Source organism: Protopterus annectens, chromosome 8.part0 (genome assembly GCF_019279795.1).
Source record: "Protopterus annectens isolate FY-2018-M chromosome 8.part0, PAN1.0, whole genome shotgun sequence".
Lineage (NCBI taxonomy): Eukaryota > Metazoa > Chordata > Ceratodontiformes > Protopteridae > Protopterus > Protopterus annectens.
In genome coordinates, this window is record NC_056741.1 from 1,391,547,939 (window position 1) to 1,391,569,027 (window position 21,089).

The 21,089-nt window shown below is 38.0% G+C and overlaps 1 protein-coding gene across 2 annotated transcripts in view; it reads right to left on the reverse strand.

Annotated features, from left to right (window-relative positions):
- BORCS5 (BLOC-1 related complex subunit 5) overlaps window positions 1-21,089 on the reverse strand; it is a 1,110,050-nt gene that overhangs the window by 14,579 nt on the left and 1,074,382 nt on the right. Inside the window, exon 4 of one of the 2 annotated variants that reach the window (XM_044080973.1) lies at window positions 9,378-9,455. The exons of the other annotated variant lie outside the window; for it this stretch is intronic. Coding sequence (XP_043936908.1) covers window positions 9,378-9,455 — 78 coding nt within the window. The remainder of the gene's footprint in view (window positions 1-9,377; window positions 9,456-21,089) is intronic. 2 annotated transcript variants of the gene reach the window in all.

Below are 21,089 nucleotides of genomic sequence, written 5' to 3' on the forward strand. Positions count from 1 at the left end.
AACATCTCAAACACATTACTAATGAGGGGGTGTTTGCATAATGGCCATACGCAGTGCCTCCTAGCGCTTGGAGAGAAGTTTTGCTATAGATCGCACACAGTCAGCATAATCCTACTGACTTCATAAAACAATTAATGTTGCTTTATTTCATCATCAGTTTTTTACTACATTGTTTGGATGGTGTGCTCGGCTTTAGCAACAACATAAGTAAGGTTAAGTAAGATTCACGTGCCACCTTCTTACCATTTTTAAATTTTTATTATTACTGAAGCTCAAATTTGTCTCAAGTAATAAAAATAAATGCGCTGGTATGTTGGACGTGGCAATGTTATATATGGAATGTGGTACAGAAACTCTTATAAAGTCACAATGTAGTGTGTAGTGTAGCTATTTTGGATGTTTAAATATAATCATTAACGCATTAAGTGTCCATGATGCTGATATTTCTTACATTCTCCTGGTATGTTATGATTCCACTAATTTTCAAGTGGCACAATTGCAAGTTATAGCTCACCATCTATTAGTCATTTAAACGTGGATTATAGTTTATTATCTGCTTTGTATTTTTCTAATAAACATATGTCTGATTGTCCGCTAGCATTTAATGGTCAACTCTCATAAGCACTGACTGAAACTCTTGTGGTTAGTAGAGGTTCAATTGGTCCAAGTTCTACTTCTTAATAAGGCATAAGTTTACCAGAGTTCACCACCAGTATGGCCGATGGACCAAACGCACTGAACCTTGGGATATGATGTTCATTGGTTCAAGTTCTTTACCTATAGCATAACAGCTAGTTATTTCAAATTTTATCCAATCAGTGTAATTCTGTTGTGCCACTCAAAGGCTCAAACTATCATAAATATGCATATCTAATGAAATATACGGTTACAGAAAGTATATAAAAAAAATGATGATGCCTTTAATTAATAAACAATACACAGCGCTTATCTGCCTAAGACTCACTCCTATCAATAAAATATAGTAGAGGAGCCATGGAAAGCTCTTATAAATTACTTCTACACATGGGAACATTTTTCTTAATGCTTGCGTTTAAGCTTAGCTCTGTACTTCATTTTTATTAATGTTTTTTGGAAATAATCAGATTATGTAACTTTCTTCAGGTAATTCTTCTGCTCTGATGCTACTGTATACTATAAATTCTGATACCTTTTGTTATTGGACTCCTTGCTACTTGTACAGATTATTATTCCTAGTGAGTCAGCTGTTGGAAGGGCTAGGCAGGAAGGTAGGATGACATACATTTTTGTTTTTATCTCAGAGGAAGGGACTGGGGATTTGCATGTAAGTAGGTATTTAGTGGAAACTAGGCTTATGTAACAGCTTGTTTTGAAACCACAGTGCTGTGTTTTTTTAAAAGTAATAGGCCTACAGATTTAGATTTTAATATAAATAAGAGACGGGACTTTGTTTAAATTTGGTGTTAAGAAATGTCGTATTGAAGGTGCTTGTGACACTGACACAACATATAGTGATTCATCCACCTCAGGCCTACAGAGTGATCTCCAGGATGTACAAAAGGAGGGGAAAACTACCAGCACACAGAAGAAAAAGTCTGCATGTACTCATAAGTACATGGACAGCTATTTAAAATTTGGTTTCATACAATTCCCTGACACTGACCAATTACCATGACCTCAATGTGTCATTTGTGCTACTGTTTTGGGAAATGTAGCTATGAAGCCATCGCGACTTACCCGACATCTCAACACAAACCATTCTGATCTAGTCAACAAACCTAATGAATACTTTATGTGTAAAAGAGATGCACTTAAAATACAAAAGAAAATTATGTTTCAAGCTTCAACCACTGACACTTCACTTCTGACGGCATCCTATTTAATATCATTACAGACAGCTAAATGTAAAAAAAAAAAATTTCATTGGCAAAGAACTCATTAATCCTTCTTTGATTGCTGTTTGTAGTGAAGTATTAGGACAGTCTGCAGCAAGTAAAATTAAATACATCCCATTGTCGAATGATACAGTTGAAAGGCAGACATCTGATATGGCAGAAGATACAGAAATGCAACTAAGTGAAAAAATTAAAACACTGAAAATTTTTGCATTACAATTGGAGAAATCTACAGATATTCAGAACAGTATTTTACTTATGTATGTAAGATATATTGACTATGATGAAAGTGACATGAAAGAAGACATTTCAAGCATTTCTGAATTACCTGTGCACACTACCAGGAGTGAATATTTCAAAGTTTTAAATGGTTTCAGTTAACAGAGAGGTCTCAAATGGAAAAACTGCATTGGAGTTTGTACTGATGGCGCTGCCGGCCTTACATATAGAAAATCATTTTTAGTCACTAAAATTAAGGATATGGCAGGCAATAACTTATTGTCGATGCACTGCTACATACATAGGCAAAACCAGGCTTCCAAAAAATGGCACTTGAGCTTAATGAAGTCCTGTCACAATCTGTTAAAGTTATTAATTATATAAAGAATAGTGCTTTAAATACAAGACTGTTAAAAGCATTGTGCGATGAAATGGGCTCTAATCATCAAAATCTTCTTTTCCATTCAGAAGTTCTTTGGCTATCCTGTGGTAAAGTTCTCAAGAGATTATATGAACTCTGAAAGGAAACTGTTTATAACTGAAAAGAAAAGTGACCTGTCCCATTATTTCCAGGATAAGAAATGGGTAGCCAGGCTGGCATATCTCAGCAACATATTTTCTTACATAAATGACTTGAATTTAAAACTTCAAGGTCCAGATACAACAATATTTAATGCTTGGAACAAGATCAAATCATTCAAAAAGAAACTCAAACTCTGGCTTCATACAACTGCAGAAGGAATCAATGAAATGTTTCAGTCATACTCAGATTAGATGATTTCTATTCACAAAATTCACGTTCAGATATTACTGCAGCTCACTTGAAGATGATGTTGTTGTCATTTGAAAAGTATTATCCCGAACATGAGGATCCCTGGAGACAAAATATGTGGATTGTGAACCATTTTGTTGAATGCAAAGAGACAGCCCTTTCCCATGAAGAAACCCTTCAACTTACTGAATTATCATTGGACAAAGGACTGGAAATTAGTTTTAATTCTATGAGTAATTTGAAATTTTGGATAAGAATAAAAATAAATATCCAAACTTATATGAAATAGCAATAAGATTTCTAATTTGTTTTTCAACCATATATCTTTGTGAAACTGTATTTTCTGCCATGACTGTGCTTAAACCAAACAGAGGAACCTCCTGCAACATTCTGACTTTCTCAGTTTGATTATAACTTCAATTCATCCCAGAATTAATAAGCTAATGGACAGAAAACAGCAACAAAAGTCTCACAAGCCTAACTAAAACCTTCAAAAACTCAGACGTTGTAAAATAAACTAAGTTTGACTTTTTCAAGAACTTATAGTTGCTGTTAAAGTGCTGTGTTTTTTACATTCAAAATAATATTATGGGAGGGTTCTAAGAGACTGTGCTACCCAACTGTCGACTGAACTTACAGATATATTCAACACATCCTTGCTACTAGCCATTGTACTAAGTTGCTTCAAATATATGACAATCATTCTATTACCCAAAAAATCCCAACCAACAAGCCTAAATGATTACCGTCCAGTTGCTCTTACATCAACAGTAATGAAGTGTTTTGAGCAGCCGATCAAGAACCATCTCTCTTCAAGCCTAGCTGCAACACCGGATACATTATAGTTTGCTTAAAGATCTATCTTCTGCACAGCTGATGCAATAGCTTTAGCACTTCATGAATCCTTGGCACATCTAGAGAACATGAATTGCTACATTAGAATGCTGTTTATTGATTTTATTTCTGCCTTTAATACTGTCATCCCCCAGAATCTGATATCTCAGCTGACCCAGCTGCTCATCAACACCCCTCTATGTAACTAGATACTGGACTTTCTCATCAACAGACCCCAAAAAGTATGTGTGGGAAACAGAAGTTCAATCTTTATTACACTGAGCATGGGTGTCCCTCAGGGCTGTGCCCTGAGTCCTCTGCTGTTCAACTTGCTGATGCATGGCTGCATGGCCAAACATGAATCCAACAAAATCATCAAGTTTGCGGATGATACTACTGTCGTAGGTCTTGTCAGAAATGGTGAGGAAACAGCCTACAGGGTGAAGTGGAGCATCTGATAGGCTGGTGTGACAGAAACAATCTGGCCTTAAATGTAAGCAAGACCAAAATATTAATAGTCGGTTTCAGGAGGATTCAGAAGATACTTCAACCTCTGGAAATTAAGAGGGTGGCAGTGGAAAGAGTCAAAAACATCAGGTTCCTGGGGGTGCACACCTCAGATGACCTAACCTGGTCGACTCATATTAGCCACACAGTGAAGAAGGCACAACGATGTCTGCACTTCCCACGGAAACTGATGAAGGCAAACCTGTCTCAGTCCATCCTCAAAGCCTTCTACAGGGGGGGGGGGGCTATCGAGAGCATCCTCTTAAATAATATTATAGTTTGGTATGGTAACTGCAAAGCATCTGACCGCAAGGCTCTCCTGAGGGTTGTGAGGACAGCAGAAAAAGTCATTGGTTCCTCGCTCCCATCCATGGATGATCTCCACAAGACTCGTGTGTGTGTGGGAAGGTTTAGGAAGATAATCAACAATCCCACTCACCCTGCCCATGGCATGTAATTCCACCTTTCCTCGGGCAGGCAGTATCGCAGCTTATGCTGCAAAACATCTAAACTGAACAGAAGCTTCTTCCCTCTATCCATAATGCTGATGAACTTGAATGCCAGGCATGACAGTGAATAATTAGATCAATATGCCACTTGCTATGAAGCATCAGCTACAGTAATCACTCTGGCAAATTGCTTCAGTAACTGGTACAGTTAGCCTGATTTCTTATGCTATTACTTCCTGAATGTGCAATAATCAGGAGTGAATTACCACTCCATACATGTGCAATATGAACATCAGAATATATCGTATTACAACTGATGAAGTGCAATACTCTAAGCAATCACAATGTGAAGTCACAGTCTTGCAATACCTACTAGTATAATATTGTCTAATGTTTTCCTGTCCAATTGTGTTGTTAATATTTTAATTATTACTGCACGTGCATTAATTTTACTGTCATTCAAACTATGTGGTCATTGTTTTGTCTTGCACAGGGACCAAACCAATGTAATACCAAACCAAAATAAAAATAAAAAAACACAAATTAAAGCACCAGCACCTTTCTTTCTTTATTCAACAACACACAACATAACAATTGTATGCATTAATTGATGTTTAAATTGGTTGATTATATAATTGGATCCTGTTAACTGGCTGTTTGTTTTAATATAAAAAAACAGCTGAAATTGTTACACTTTGATCCTTGAAGGGAAACTGCCGAGGTGCCAGATCCGTGTTGTTGAATAAATAAAGTAAGGTGCTGGTGCTTTAATTTGTGTTTTTTTTTTTACCAAACCAATGTAATGTCGTTCAGCTTGCACTGCTGTGCATATCTGATCAACAATAAAGTTTACTTTGACTTTTGACTTTGACTTGGTGTATGGCCCTTCTAAGTTTAATTTCTCCAAACCTTGTGGGTTTCTAATACCATGACAGGAATGGACCCATTCCTAAGTCAGGGTATAATTAAAGTTCATAAAATTAGTATTGTTTAATCTTTGATGTTAGCCAAAATAATTTATACAGAGCTACATGTATTGGTAGCATTGCTCATACAACTACTGGAAATGTCTGGGTATCTTTCTTCCACATTACAATATATATATATATATATATATATATATATATTTTTCCCCACTGTAATGTGATCTAAGAGTTAGTATATATAAGTAGCGGAGGTCTGGTCCGGCAAAGTGAAATACATTTTTGCAGGGGGGGTAAACCCCCACTACTTATATATACTAACTCCATGGGGAAAAGTTTTATTTCCTTATCCCCACTATACCATGCTTCGGTAAACTGATTTTCATGAAAGTGCACTTTCGTATACATATATAGTAAATGCCGGGAAGCATATGTCTAATAAATTATTATGCACTAAATTCGAGCCTTCTGCTGTAATATGCATTTGTTTAGGGAAACGATTCAGTTTGTTAATCATGGTGTATTCATATTCAGCAACATAACTGCATTCTGATGATGTTAAAAAATAACTCACTGTAGCATATTCTACCTTCTGAATATAAATCTGAAATCCTGAAATTAACTCTGGCCATTTTATTTACATAAGGATAATTAAACCATTTTTGTTATTTGAATTTTTAGGTGAAATTATAGTTTTGATCTACTTTTAAATGTAACATTTCTTATTTTTGCTTTTCTTCATGCTTTGTCTGCCTGTGGACCAGGGCCATGTCCAAGAAAGGAGCCAAATACCCTATGCTGTTAACATACATATTTCAAACATGTGTGCCAAAGGGGTCAAGTAACCTATGCTGTTAACATACATATTTCAAACGTGTGTGCCAAAGGGGGCAAGTAACCTATGCTGTTAACATACATATTTCAAACATGTGTGCCAAAGGGGGCAAGTAACCTATGCTGTTAACATACACATTTCAGACGTGGGCTTGTACAGATGTCTTAAAACTGGACATCTGGCTTTTAGAACCCTATCTAAAATCAAGCAACAATTCTACAAATTGTCTAACAAACTGATAAATAAGCCACAAAAGGGAATGTATCTACAAATGTGTTGAAGAATAGCAAGCCCTGCCTGCAACTAACCTCAGGAAACCCTATACAGAAAACATTCTCCAGTAATGAAAGGAAAATAGGCCAATGTGATTATTTGAAGCTTGGGAACAGGCTAGAATTTATTCAGTGGATTAATGTATATTCCAACATCCCCTGCAAATACTTAATTAACAGCACAATGCACTTGCTCAACTCAAAAACTAAATGATCTTATTTGGCTACTAACCTGGAAAGGTAACATTTCTGAGGCTGCCAAAAGTGTTGACTGGATACAAATAAATAAACCACAAAACACAGCAGTTTCAGCAATTGCCTAAAATCATGAATAATCATAAATAAATCATTACAATGTAAAAGATATTAGCATCACAAATTCATAATTACAGTATCAGCATCAGAAATGTTGACTATAACATTGATCAATGGATATTTAGATATTTTCTAATAAGTAATAATGTGTCCACGTCTTCACATTTTCAGCACTATACATCCTCAGAATACTGGACACTGACTACAGGATACCATATCAAGTTGCAAACTAATTGTGAAACCTACACAGTACATGCTAGCCATAAAAAGACCACACACTTCAAAAACCTACAGATCAGATCACCAGGAAGCAAACCCATGCATTGAAACTGCTCCTCATCAAAGGACCACAAAGACTGTTCAAAAATGCCATAAACAGAAAACACCTGAACAAGAGTTACTACAGAAGGTAAGTTGCACTCACTCCCCAACTCCTTTGCAACTTACATATAGTAGCTCAACCTGAAATCCCACAACCCTGAAGAAAGGGAAACTGCCTTTTCTTATAAATGTCTACACAATCAGCAGAGTATGTGTGTTGTGTAAATATCTATCGATATAAATAGATAGATAGCTATTGATGTGCATGTGTGTGTGTGTCTGTGTGTGTGTGGCCACGTGCACCTCCCACACTCCCTTACCTATATATACTAACTCCATGGATACACAACCATGGAGAAAAGAAAAAAAATGCCACGTACAATGAATCAGAGCTGGAGCACAAACACAAACATTTACAGATTTGGGGGTACAACATGACATTGACAACTGCAATTCACAAATACTCTGCTAGACTTACTTCCCCTAATAATACTTAAGAAATGGTACCACCCCATAGTTTCTGTAGATTTCTAAACTTTTCTATCAAATAAGTTTTCATCAAATTAGTTCAAGCAGTTTGGATTCAATCAAATGACACAGAATCACATATTCTCTCTCACACACACACACACTTTTGAATGAAATTAATGACTGACTTTTGAGTGCAAAGTGAAGCAAGTCAAGCTTATTCCATACTCTTAGGGAGTATTGGATAATGAATATGTCACACTGTCATTTACCATTAAGTTCCCTAGTATGGCGACATCTCCCCCAGCACTGCATGGGTACATTTCAGGCAAAGACTTTCAAATATAACTGCCTCAGATGTTACCTTACAGATGAGGCAGAAGACGCCTTTAGACAACCTATACAAAACAGAATAAGTGCAATATCTGAACCCTTTTTGAATAGTTTAATTTTTACCTAACCTATGATTTTTCAAGTAATGAGACATAGCACCTTGTTAGAATTTTCAAACTACAGCACTGTATTCAATCTTTTTCTTTCGGCTTTTCCTGGTTAGGGGTCACTAAAGCGGATCACCTGTCTGCTCATGATTGGCAGTGGAGTTTTACGGTGTCGAGTTGCCAGCCCAATCTTCCACGGAAGGCACACACATGTACACACTCATGCCTAGGGCCAATTTTAGTGTATCCAATCCACCTACAGCATGTTTTTGGGATGTGGGAGGAAACTGGAGCACCTGGCGGAAACCCACGCAACCACAGGGAGGACATGCAGAGTCCGCACAGAAGGCACCCCAGCCGAGGATCGAACCGGGGAACCTCTTGCTGTCTAATGGGCTTTATCAATGAGGTATAAAGTTGCTCAGTGATCTCCATGTTGCAACAAGAAATGTTTACCTAAACCACCTAGATCAGTAAGGATTAAATCTCAACAAAATTAAAATCAAACAAATAAGCACATATCTCATCTTTAACAATGAAAAAAATCCACTCCTATTTGATCTTTTCTTTCTTTGCAAAACTAGTGTTTCTATAAGCACCAGTGCTAGGGACCTAAATCTACAACAGCAAATAAATAGAATTCACTTGAGAGAGAGGTTCCTAACACAATGTATTCCCAGCCTAGGGAATGAATTACCACTACAGGTCAAACAAAGCACTACTTTGAAAGGTAGACACAAATTTACACCGGGATTGTCATATACAGCCCTGTTAAATTTGGGAGGTAGTAATAGTATAAAGTGCTTGAAAAGAGAGGTATGAGCATTCAAGTGTGATCTTAAAGATGTATATGGCTAGACCTCTTTTATCCCTGCGATCGTCTGCCTATGTTAAAATCCCTAAACTACGAAAAAAGACTAGAAGCACTTTCCCTCTTTTCTGAGTCTTATAGGCTCCTCACAGGACCATGACCAAGCAGTGCTCCAAATCTTTGAAAACTATTTTCTCTGCATACGTCAGACTGAATATTTATTTATTTACTTATTTATATAAGCAACTAGACTGACATATTCGTAAGGGCCTTTTAACGGCTATGGTTTTGTTACTGTAATATGATATGAACAAAAATTGTATTCATTTTCTAATACCTGCTTAATCCTATTCAGTGTTGTAAGGCCACCAAGTCTATCATGGGAAGTAGGGGATGTAATGCAAAGAACCAATCCCTGTGAAAACAATTAAAAAAACAGACAAAATATCACTGTATATAGTAACATAAAAGAGAAGGTTATGAAAGGCCACAAAAGCAATTCTGTTGACAAAAATACATATAAACTCTTGTAAAATAATATATGGTGATTTACTTGTAGCAATCTCTAAGGGAATTTATATATACTAATTAAATGATGAAAACAAATATGTTACAGATTTACACACCGCCATTTAAATTTCAGCACTGTTTTAACACTGTAGAGTACATCTAACTGAATCGTTAAGTAAAGCTTCAATAGTTTCTTAAAACACATTTTCAGTGAAAATGAAGCAGGCCTGAAGCATGCAGTATAGATTTTGATTTAGTTTCTCATTACAGACTGAGAAAGTAAGACAAGATTCTACTCCAAGGTCAGATGGAAGCAACTGTGGTCATATGGAAGCAACTGTGTTCATGTATTTTTTAAGAGAACCACCAGAAGGAAATAGGCCTGCCCGGTTTACAGAAAGTTTAAATCTACTTGCAATAGTTCCAAATTACACAGCATTTGTTTTAATGAAATTGGTGAAAGAATGAAGTAAATTATCATGCAATACTGATTAAATCCTGTAAGCAGATATACCAGGTCTGTAGATGATAAAGTTGTTGGTGTAACATCTACATTTGCAGGATGGATTAGTAAACCTGACTGAACTTATGGGGAGAACTGTAATAATGTGGGAAATGCTACTCTTCTTTCAAATAAACAAACTGAAATTAATTAGCTACACTTCAGTTTGGACATGGAACTAAGTCTTGTTTGTTTAAGTTTAATTTCACCAAGTCTTTTGTGTTTCAGATACAATGACAGGAATAGACCCCATTCATAAGTCATGGTATAATTAAAGTTCATGAAATTAGTATTGTTGCAATCTTTGAAGATAGCCACAATTGTTCGTTGTAGCACCTGCAATGTTCCTAGAATTGACTTCTGCAGTTCATATGGAATTAGATGTATTAGTAGTATATCAAAGTATGAATGTTATTTATTTTTTATTAGACTCATTGCTCCTACTACTGTTGGAACTGTCTGGGTATCTCTATTCCACATGGTTCTTATTTCTGCCTGCAAATCCTGATATTTTATGACTGTGCGTCTCTCTGTTCATAAGACACTGTAATCACAAGGTGCAGCAATTTCAATGATCAATGCTATTTTTGTCTTTTTTTCATGGACTACTACATCTGGTTTTCTTGCATCTATGCTTTTGAACTGCTAGTAATGGGTAATTCCATGTGTGTACACCATCATTCTCTATAATGGTTTGTGGTTCATGGTTCCAATGCTTCTCAGCTACTTCTATACTGTATCATTTGCACAATACCCAGTGCAACATTCTTGCCACATTATAGTGCCTTTCAGTGTACAGGCCCTGTGCCATGAGTATATCACACCCAGCAAGAAAAGGTATGTCTGTTTGCAATTCTTTTTACAGAAGATACATTTGCATGATTTTCCCACTTGTACAATGGGCCTTGTAAACCAACTTATATGTAGTCTACTGTCCTGGGCTGCCATTATTAACCTTTCATCTTTTGGTTTCAACTCGCCTCTCCATAACCACTCCTGTTTCAAATCCTGATTAACACGAGGTTGTCCCAGGAGATCTCTATACTTGCTACGATATTTTTGGCTTTTCTACATTTCTTTCCTTGTCATCTGATCCTCCTACTTATAGTCTTTCTTTTGTTTTTTGGCATATTCAGTTGCTGTCTAATTTTTGTCTACTTCTGGTTTGTTTTCCATTCTAGCTTGACACAAGAATGCTTCTGCTAAACTTAGCAGAAAGTGTATAGGCAAGTACTAGGCTAGCTGCCCTTGCAGGCCATTTTAAACCTAGCAAATTTCCCTCTAAAGCTGAGAATCAAACCTTGTACCTTGTGTCTCTGAGGTAAGCCCCTTAACTATTAGACCAACCCCTAGTCATCTTAAACTTCATCTCCTCATGTTTTAAAACTTTCACTATGTTTGGATCTGATGAGGTCAGCAGATATGTATGTAGTCCCACAACTGCAGATGTAATAAATTTTGAGGAGGCCCATGCCTCCTCCAGAGTGAAGATTATATAATCTTGGTAAACACTGATTTTTATATATCATTTGATAAGCATGAAGCATTTTTCTTATTTTCCTGTCCAACTGATCCAATATATTTTGGGGCCAGTCAATCACACTAAAAATGTAAGTTAGATTTGGAAGAGCAAATTGGTTTATATCTTTTTTTATTTCTAGATGTCAAAGTTGTTTTCAATATTAGTTCAGTCTTCTGAAGTATTCCTTATAGATTTTTATTTGTATTTGTTCATGTTTTATTGCCAATCCTTCATTGATTTCCAAATATTTATACAATCCCTCCTGCTCAAGTTCCTATATATCAAATTCTTGTCCAAGTCTGATATTTTCTTTAATAAGAATATTTGCTTAATGAAACCAGACAAGGGTGGAAGCTTAGTTGTTATGAATTATCTTGACTGTGTGGGGAAGATGATGGCTTAATTAACTGATGACATTTATGAAGAGGTGTCATTAAATAAAGTTAATATTGCATATTACAAGATTGATTGTTTGTTATATGACCTGCAGATGCAGGAGCAATTGAAAGAGGAGGAATTTGAGTTTCTGGTTGTAAGTAAACCTTTCATTCCATCTATTTTTTGGATTCCAAAAATCCATAAGGCCAAATTCAATCCCCCATTGATACTACTAATAGTAGATGCAGAGGGTTTCAAGAGCAAAACTATAGCAAAATTTATGGATTTTAAATAGAAAGAATATCATGGTGATTTTCCCCATCTTTTAAACGATTATTGGTACTTTTTCAAACTGGTTACAATGCATTTTGCCATGACAGGTTGATTTTCAAGACCACTGATGTTCTGGACTTATTTTCTTCTATTCTATATTATGAAGGTCTACAGTGGTTTAAAGATGAAATATGTTAAACAAATTATTAACTTGTTAGTCACTCTAATGGAGATTGTTTTAAAAAATAATTTTATTTATTTTTTGGGGGGAATATTACCATCAATAGGTAGGGGTTGCATGGGCGCAACATGCTTTCCAACTTTTGCCAACTTGGTAATTGTTTTGTGGGGAAAAAGTTTTATTTTCAACAATGAATAAGTCAAATGTTGGAAGTTATATCTACATTTTTCAGATTATATATGTATCTTTAGAACAGACTTCTTGGAAAATCTGTCAGATTATTAATATTACAATGCCCTTTAACTAACAATAGATACAGTGAATTGTGGTTTTGCTTCCACTTCCACTATTTTTCACCAACCTGCATACTCTGATTCTCTCTTACATTGTGAGAGTTGTCACCCCTACTATCAGAAAAGGACTATGTTTAAAGGTCAAGTGGTCCATCTTGTTAGAATGGTCTCTGATGAAACTACCATTCAGAATGAGATATGTGTACTAATTAATATGATAAAAAGATGTTGTTACCCTGACTCATTGTTGGGTAATATTCAATATGAAGTTGGCACCAAGAGAAATAAGGGTATACATTTCCTCTTGTTAGGAAGATCTCTAACATTCTGTAATGCTAATAATGATGTTTTGGTTAGCCCTAGATTTGATGTGGACTTTGGCCATTCCATGGGTTTGACTTTATAGGCAGCCCTTCAATAAAAAAGGATAATGAGAATAATTGGTACATTTTCATGGTGAGTAACTTAGTTAACTAAGTGGGTTTAAAACCTTGTGTTACTTACAAGACTGGCTCTTATTTCAAAACTTTAATGGGAACCACACATAATCAGTATCTCAATGGCAGTCATAAAAAGAGAGGTACTTATAGGTGTAAACAATGTAGCTATATAACAGAAGGTAAAAATGCTATTATCAATGGTCAGATTTTCAGTAGCAATTAAAGTCACTGTAGCTGTGACACCAAAGGGGTGGTTTATGTTGCCATTTGTGACAGCTGCACAGCATTCTATAGTGGCAACACAAAATATCCATTAAAGGATAGGATTTATGAACATATACACAGTGTTAAGAGCAAAAGTAATAACAGTGCTTTACGTAAACATGTTGAAAATTTTCCAGATCACAACTTTTGTTTACAGGTGTTAGAGAATGTAGTTAACCCTAGTGGTGGATTTTATAGACATATTGTCTTTGAAGTACATTTAGTGTTACCTTAGTCAGTATTTTTAGTGTGTTTTTAAGTGCATTAATTAGAGGTTGGCCCTGGATCATGTGATTTATCTTGCAAATTATTTAAATGTGAAGTAAGACTGTACTTGTTTGGTTCTGTTGAAGACCTGCTTGTTTTTTTTTTTTTGGGGGGGGGGGACGGGGACAGAACGCTTAACCATTTTGAGTTTTAACCAACGTTTGGTTTACGGCAACCTTTTACCACTTCCAGTATTTACTTGGGTGTTTTTTAACTTCATCATGTGGATTTGTTCTACACTGATATTTACTTGATACTGCAACTTTCCTTGTTTAAACATTGCTTTTGCACAATTATGAAGACCAAATGAAATTCTTTTATCCATCCATGAATCCATCCATCCATTCACAACCCCATTTCCCATTTTTGCACATGGGGATGGGGTGTGCTTTCAACTCATCTGATGAACTATACAGTTTTAAGTCATCCACAAAAAGTAGATGAAAAGTCTTTAAGCAGGGTTGTTTCCGGGGAGACAAATTGTAGCCTAATCTGTTAGCAGCTTAATGGGTTAAGGGCAAGACAAAACAGCAGTGGTGACAAAGAATCACCCTTGAATATCCCCCTTTTAATGTTTATCCTAGTGATAGTACTTTGGCCTTTGTCATGGCTTAACTGCAAAGTGCAAAACTGCACAAAAAAAAAAAAAAAAAGGCAGCCCCCTGTGTGGCTGCGGCTGTGTCAGTTCCATATCTCTCAAGTGTACCTCATTACAAAGAACGTTCCTCATTTTGGGTCTTAAAAAGTCCCAGTTCCTCAAAGTTCCACAGTGAAAGTGTGTGTCACACATTCAGAGTTAGGAATTTTTTAAGTGATATCCATGGTAAATAGTACCGAATCGTATCAATTAACCAAAACAACTTTTTTATAAATAGGTAGATGCATTACTGGAGGGGAGATAAATCCAGATAAACCACAAAAATACAAGTCCTTCAAAGAAAATAAATACAATATCTGGAACACACAGCTGATACTATATGAAAAAATACAACACACAGCTGCTCCGTTAAAATACAAACGTAGAATCTTTAATGTAACAGGAATAAGCACTTTCACAGTTTAATCCCAACACTGCTTCATCAGATAATGAATGACACTACCAAGCTCTCAAAGTACTATGCATTAGCCAATCAAAACAAGAACTAACATCACGCCCCTAAACATATCCCATAAATAAAAATAAATAAGTAACGTCTATAAATGAATAAAATGCATGTAACTATACAGAAATATAAATATACAGAAATATATAAAAAATAAATATGATAATCAAAATTGAAAAATAAAAATTTGTGTGTAAAAAATGAGAAAGGCCTATCTGAATTATCTCCTCGCTTTAAGGGCAGGTTTCAAAGGGACACGACTATTCAAGCCCTTCCCTTTATATGACTGCATCCTCAGAATCCACTGTGACTCAATCCTCTCAGTGTGGTTGCGAATATCACCCAGTTTTAAAGACTCATGTACTCTATCAATCACCCTAAACTTAAACTTATGATGTTCTCCTTCTGTCATAGCATGTTTTGCCAGTGCATTGTTGTCATATCTAATTCTTATTGAATAAGTGTGTTCTCTTATCCTATCCCTCAGACTGCGATTACACTTCCCTATGTAGAATGAGACATTCGACACAGTGTGGCAGATAAATCACATCTTTAGTATTACAATCCGCATGAACTTTAAAACTAAAGGTTGAGTTTCTGCCATCTGGCCAAAAGTTCCGGGTATTGGTTTCCGTAAGTAGACATGATGAGAACTCTTAATCCCCTCGGTACGACTCCATGTTTAAGACACGCCTCCATGTGATAACATTGGTGCTGGACACGTTTCAGACAGAAGAGATCATTCTCTATATCGCAAATTTTCATCCGAGCTAGCTATGAAAACAGAATTGCAGCAGATAGTAAAGACAAATACAAGACTTTCTATAGTTATGTAAAGAATCTCCATGGCAATGCATAGATTTGATCTGAGCTACTGCACAATGGTACCTCCTATACCGAGTGAACAGATATTGCAAATATACTGTCGGATAGATTCAGTGCTAACTTTACCACTTTTCCCTCCCCCAAAGGACCAATCACAATACCAGTAGATTGCCAGGCACCCAGTATTACTGCTGCACAAGTTAAAACAGCACTGTCCAAGGACAAGAATACAGCTTCTATAGGACCTGACAGTATCACTGGCTGTGTTCTACATGAACTACAGAGTGAACTGGCACCTCACCTGTGTGCCCTGTTCAATTACAGCCTCACCACAGGCTTTGTCCCTACCGAATGGCGCACTGCTACAGTCATCCCTCTTCACAAAGGAGGAGTGACTACAGACCCCGGGAACTATCACCCAATTAGCCTGACGAGTCTGATATGCAAAGATATGGAATGCATCATCATGGACTTAATAAACAAGGATATAGGGAATCTCCAAACTCTGGATCCTACACAGTTTGGTTTTGTGAAGGGTAGATCATGCCTGCTCAACTTGGTTGACTTCTTTGAGTCAGTCTCCAGAGCTGTGGATGAAGGTAAGGTGGTTCATACAGCCTACCTTGATCTGGCCAAGGCCTTTGATATCATTCTCCACCCAGGAATCATAGAAAAACTTACTAAGCTAGGTATCAACCACTATATCACTAGGTGGGTTGCAAACTGGCTCACAGACAAAACCCACAGTGTGAAAGTAGCTGACTCCAAGTCAGACTGCTGACCAGTCACAAGTGGAGTCCCACAGGGTTTGGCCCTGGGTCCTCTCCTGTTTGGTATCTACTTCTTTGAAGTCAAGGTCAACATGAAGGGACTCTGGCTGACAAAGTTTGCAGATGATTGCAAGTTGGGAGGTATTATTAACTCCCCAAGTGATGTTGACATCCTACAGAAAGGCCTCATTGAGACCAATGACTGCTGTCAGAACCATGGCCAATTCCAAAAAATGTGACTTCATCCCCTTTGGGAAAAACCCGGTTCCCTTGAATTACCACATTGATGGTAGTCCACTGAACACAGAAGGCATTATAAAAGATCTGAGAACACAGGTTGACAGCAACCTCTCTTTTGACCACCACGTTGCCACTGTGGTCAGAAAGTCCTTCTATGTAGCACATCTCATTACTAAGGGTTTTGCATCCAGGAAGAAAGAGGTCATTGTCTCTCTCTACTCTTCCCTCATTAGGCCAATCATCGAGTACAATGCCCCATTTGGCATGTATCTCACTAGACACCTGCAACAACTGGAGAAGCTGCAAAAGTACCTCACAAAGAGGATTCTAGGCCTTAAACACTTGTTCTATAGGGACAGACTCAGAAAACTCCAACTATTCTCTCTCATATCGCCTACTTAGAGGCGATCTCTGCTTGACTCACAAAGCCAGGTCTGACCCAGCTCTGTTAGAAATGCTACATCTAAAGAAATCCCAGTCCCTCTGCACCACACGCTCCAGAGACCTCAACCTCATTATCGCAATCAACAGAACATGCTGGAGGGACAGGTTCATAACCCAGAGACTGCCCATGCTATGGAATAGACTTCCCATACATGTCAAGCAGAGCACCTCACTGGCCTTCTTCAAGAAAAATCTTGATGAGTGGATGGGAAATAAAAAATTCACCCTGGGGATCACTCCAGTGGCTCTACTCGATAGAGGCACTAGGAACTAAGGTTGGGTGGCACGATGCCAGGGTAATCCTATGGTCTAAGCTTTTAAAGGCTCCAGGGCCATTAGCCTAGTACACACCTATGAACCTATGTGTTCCACATTTTACCCATTTGTTCCACATTATGAAAGGCAGTGTTCCTCATTTTGGAGGTAGTAGGTTGAGAGATGTGGTCAGCTCATCCTAGAGATAATGCATATTTTGTCTTCTATTGCACAGAAAATCTCGAAAAAATCAGTTTCTGCACTTCCAATTGAAAGTACAATAACTTATAGTAGATAGAAGATACTAGAAATTAAACAGTCAACATCTACATGTTGCTGGTTGGATGCCTTGAAGTCTGCAGTATATCTGGGGCCTACTACTTGCATGAAGCTACAACAGCTATCTATTTTAACTCTTCACACTCTAAAGTGCCTGAAACTGGTAGAACAGGTTTCTAGAATATGCTGGACAAGAAAAAAGAGAAAGAAATGCCAGAGAACAAGGAAAAGAGGTTGCAGAGCAGGTACTGATGTAAAGTTAAAAGCAAACCCCTACAGGCCTGTGCTGCCATCTATACTGCTAGCTAATCTGAGATCACTAAATAGCAAGATGGACTACTTAAGACTGGAACTCTCCAACAAGAACAAGGTGAAAAATACTTGTTTATTTTTGATTATTGAGACTTGGCTCCATGACAAGATAAATGACAGTGCAGTAAACTTAAGAGAATTTTACGCTGTTTCATGCAGACAGAAAACATACACTGTGTGGAAAGGCCAGAGGAAGTGGAGTCTGCATCCATGTTAACAAAATGTGGTGCAGCAACTGTGAAATCATACTATCACATTGCTGTGAAAACTTAAAGAGTTCATGTCCATTAAATGTAGACCATTTTACTTACACAGGGAGCTGAATGGGGTCAGTGTAATCGTGATGTATATCCCACCTAGTGCTAATACCACCGAGGCTCTAAATAAACTCTGCAATCACACGGTTGAGCTGCAGAGGAAATATCCTGACTTTGTACACGTGGCAGCTGGTGACTTTAATAAAACAGAGCTGAAAGAAATATTCCCACATGACCATCAGTATGTGGACATTCCTACAAGGGGTGATAATATCCTGGACAAGGTGTACGTAAACTTAAAGAATGCTTATAAGGCAGTGCAGCTTCCACAAGTGGGAAACTCTAACCATTACACCATCTTACTATTGTCAGCTTACAAACCTGCACTGGTTAGAGAGAAACCCACAAAGAAACAAATCAGGGTATGACCCAAGGGGGGGGGGGGTATGGATGCTCTCAAAGACTGCTTTGAAAGAACCAACTAGGAGGCAGCCACAGTGAATCAGCATCCGAACATTGATGAATACACTGAGGTAGTGATGGCATACATTTCTAACTGTGTTGATGGGGTAACAAATACCAAGAGTATCACTACTAGAGCTAACCAGAAGTCATGGCTCACCCCTAAGGTATATAAGCTTCTGTAGGAGAGAAATGCAGATTACAGGGCTAAGGACAAACTGGCCCTAAGTTTAACAAGAGGTAATCTAAGGAGGGGTATAAAGCAGGTGAAGAGGGAGTATGGCAGAAAGGTATAGAGCCACTTTGAAGACATGAAGGATGCAATGAGACTATGGCAAGACATACAGGAGATCACTGACTACAAAATCAGGTCAGCACAGTGTGAGGCAGCATCAAATTCCTTTACAGTTTGAACATCTTCTTTGGTAGATTTGGGAAAAGAAACAACAAGATGGCACTAAAGTCACCCACTGATGAGAAGGATGCAGTACTCAGCCTCAGCACAGAAGAGGTAAGAAGAGTGCTAAAGAGAGTGAACCCCAGGAAGGCTGCTGGCCCAGACAACATACTAGGCAAGGTGTTAAAAGGCTGTGCTGATCAACTATGCACAGTGCTCAAGGAAATATTTAACACCTCCCTTGCCATGGCAAAAGTATCCTAATGCTACAAGGAAACTAACATCATCATCACTACCTAAGAAAACCACTCCCTTCAGCTCTAATGACTACAGAGAAGTCACTCTGATATCCACTGTTATGAAATGTTTTGAGCGGCTGATCAAAAAGCATATTTCATCATGCCTACTTCCTGATTTTGACCCTCTGCAGTTTGCGTACAGAGTTAACCGATCCCACAGCTGATGCCATATCAGTAGCACTACACATCTCCCTTGAACATTTATAAGGCAAAGAAAACTATGTGAGGATGCTGTTCATAGATTTCAGCTCTGCATTTAATATGGTGGTACCAATGCAGCTGATAGAAAAACTGGTACATTTAGGAATCAGTAAATATCTTTGTAACTGGATCCTGCACTTCCTGATTAAGAGACCACAGACAGTGTGTTCAGGTAAGAACACATCAATGTGCATCATGATTAACACCGGGGTTCCATGGGGATGTGTTCTCAGCCCACCGTTATTCACCATCCTGACCCACGACTGCTATGTTAAGCACAAGTCCAATCATATCATCAAGTTTGGTGATGACACCACAGTTGTGGGGCTCATCACAAAGGAAGATGAAAAGGGTACAGAGGGGAGGATCTCTGATCAGTTGGTACGAGGGGAACAACCTGGCCCAGAATGTAAGCAAGACCAAAGAGATTATCACAGACTTCAGGAAAAGGAAACAAACCACCCAGCGCTCAGGATCAATGGTGAGAGTGTGGTGAGGGTTAACAGTATGGAATTCCTGGGTGTACACATATCAGAGGATAATGTAAGCACAATCACCCAGTGAGTAAACCAGCCATCAAAAAACAAGAAATTATGTACTCACCACAACGTTCGATTCGATGTATGTAGTCCATCTCGCCTCACATTCTTACCTGTGGATTCGGCCTGTTTGATAACTGGGGGAAAAACACTGGCAATTCAATAGATTGGTTATGGTTACTGACTGACGCTACTTTAGGAAGAAAGGAGGGGTTCAGTCTGAGAGAAACCCTGTCCTTATGAAAAATCAAATAAGGGGGTTTGATTGATAAAGCTTGAAGCTCTGAAATGCGTCTGGCTGACGTGATGGCTACCAAAAAGACAGTCTTCCAAGTTAAGAATTTTAAATCGCAAGTGGCTGCAGGCTCAAAGGGGGGTGAAGTAAGACCCTGTAGAACAAAGTTTAAGTCCCAACGCATAACAGGTTCCAATACCAGAGGACGAAGTAACAAAGTGCCCTTCAGGAAAGCCTTACAGAGTCTATGTGCCATCAGACTAGGCTCGTCTGCAACATAAAAGGTAGAAATCTCCGTCAACTGGACTTTAATGGTTGAGGCCGCTGAACCCTGGTTAAAGAGCATAGACAAGAACTTCAATACAGATGAAATTGGAGCTGTGTATGGGTCAATCTTTTTGGCATGCTCCCAGATTGAAAATCTCTTCCGTTTGCTGTAATAAATCTTCCTGGTCAAGGGCTTATGAGAGGAAGATAAAATATGAACCACCTCCGGCGAAAATTGATGAAGCCTAACTAATGACGGAAGTGGAGTAGCCAGGCTGTCAACCAGAGGGTCCAAAGAGAGGGATGGAGCTGCCCTGACATGTGCATCAGTAAGTCTGGTTGTGGGTCGAGAATACAAGGAGCATCCATGAGATAGGGATGGAGAAAGGAGAACCAAATTTGACGAGGCCAGTGTAGGGCAATCAGAATAATTTTGTTTCCCAAGGATTGTGCTTTCTGAATAACCTTTGACAGCAAGGGGACCGGAGGGAAGGCATATAGTAGACTGGAGGGCCAATCGTGGACTAGAGCGTC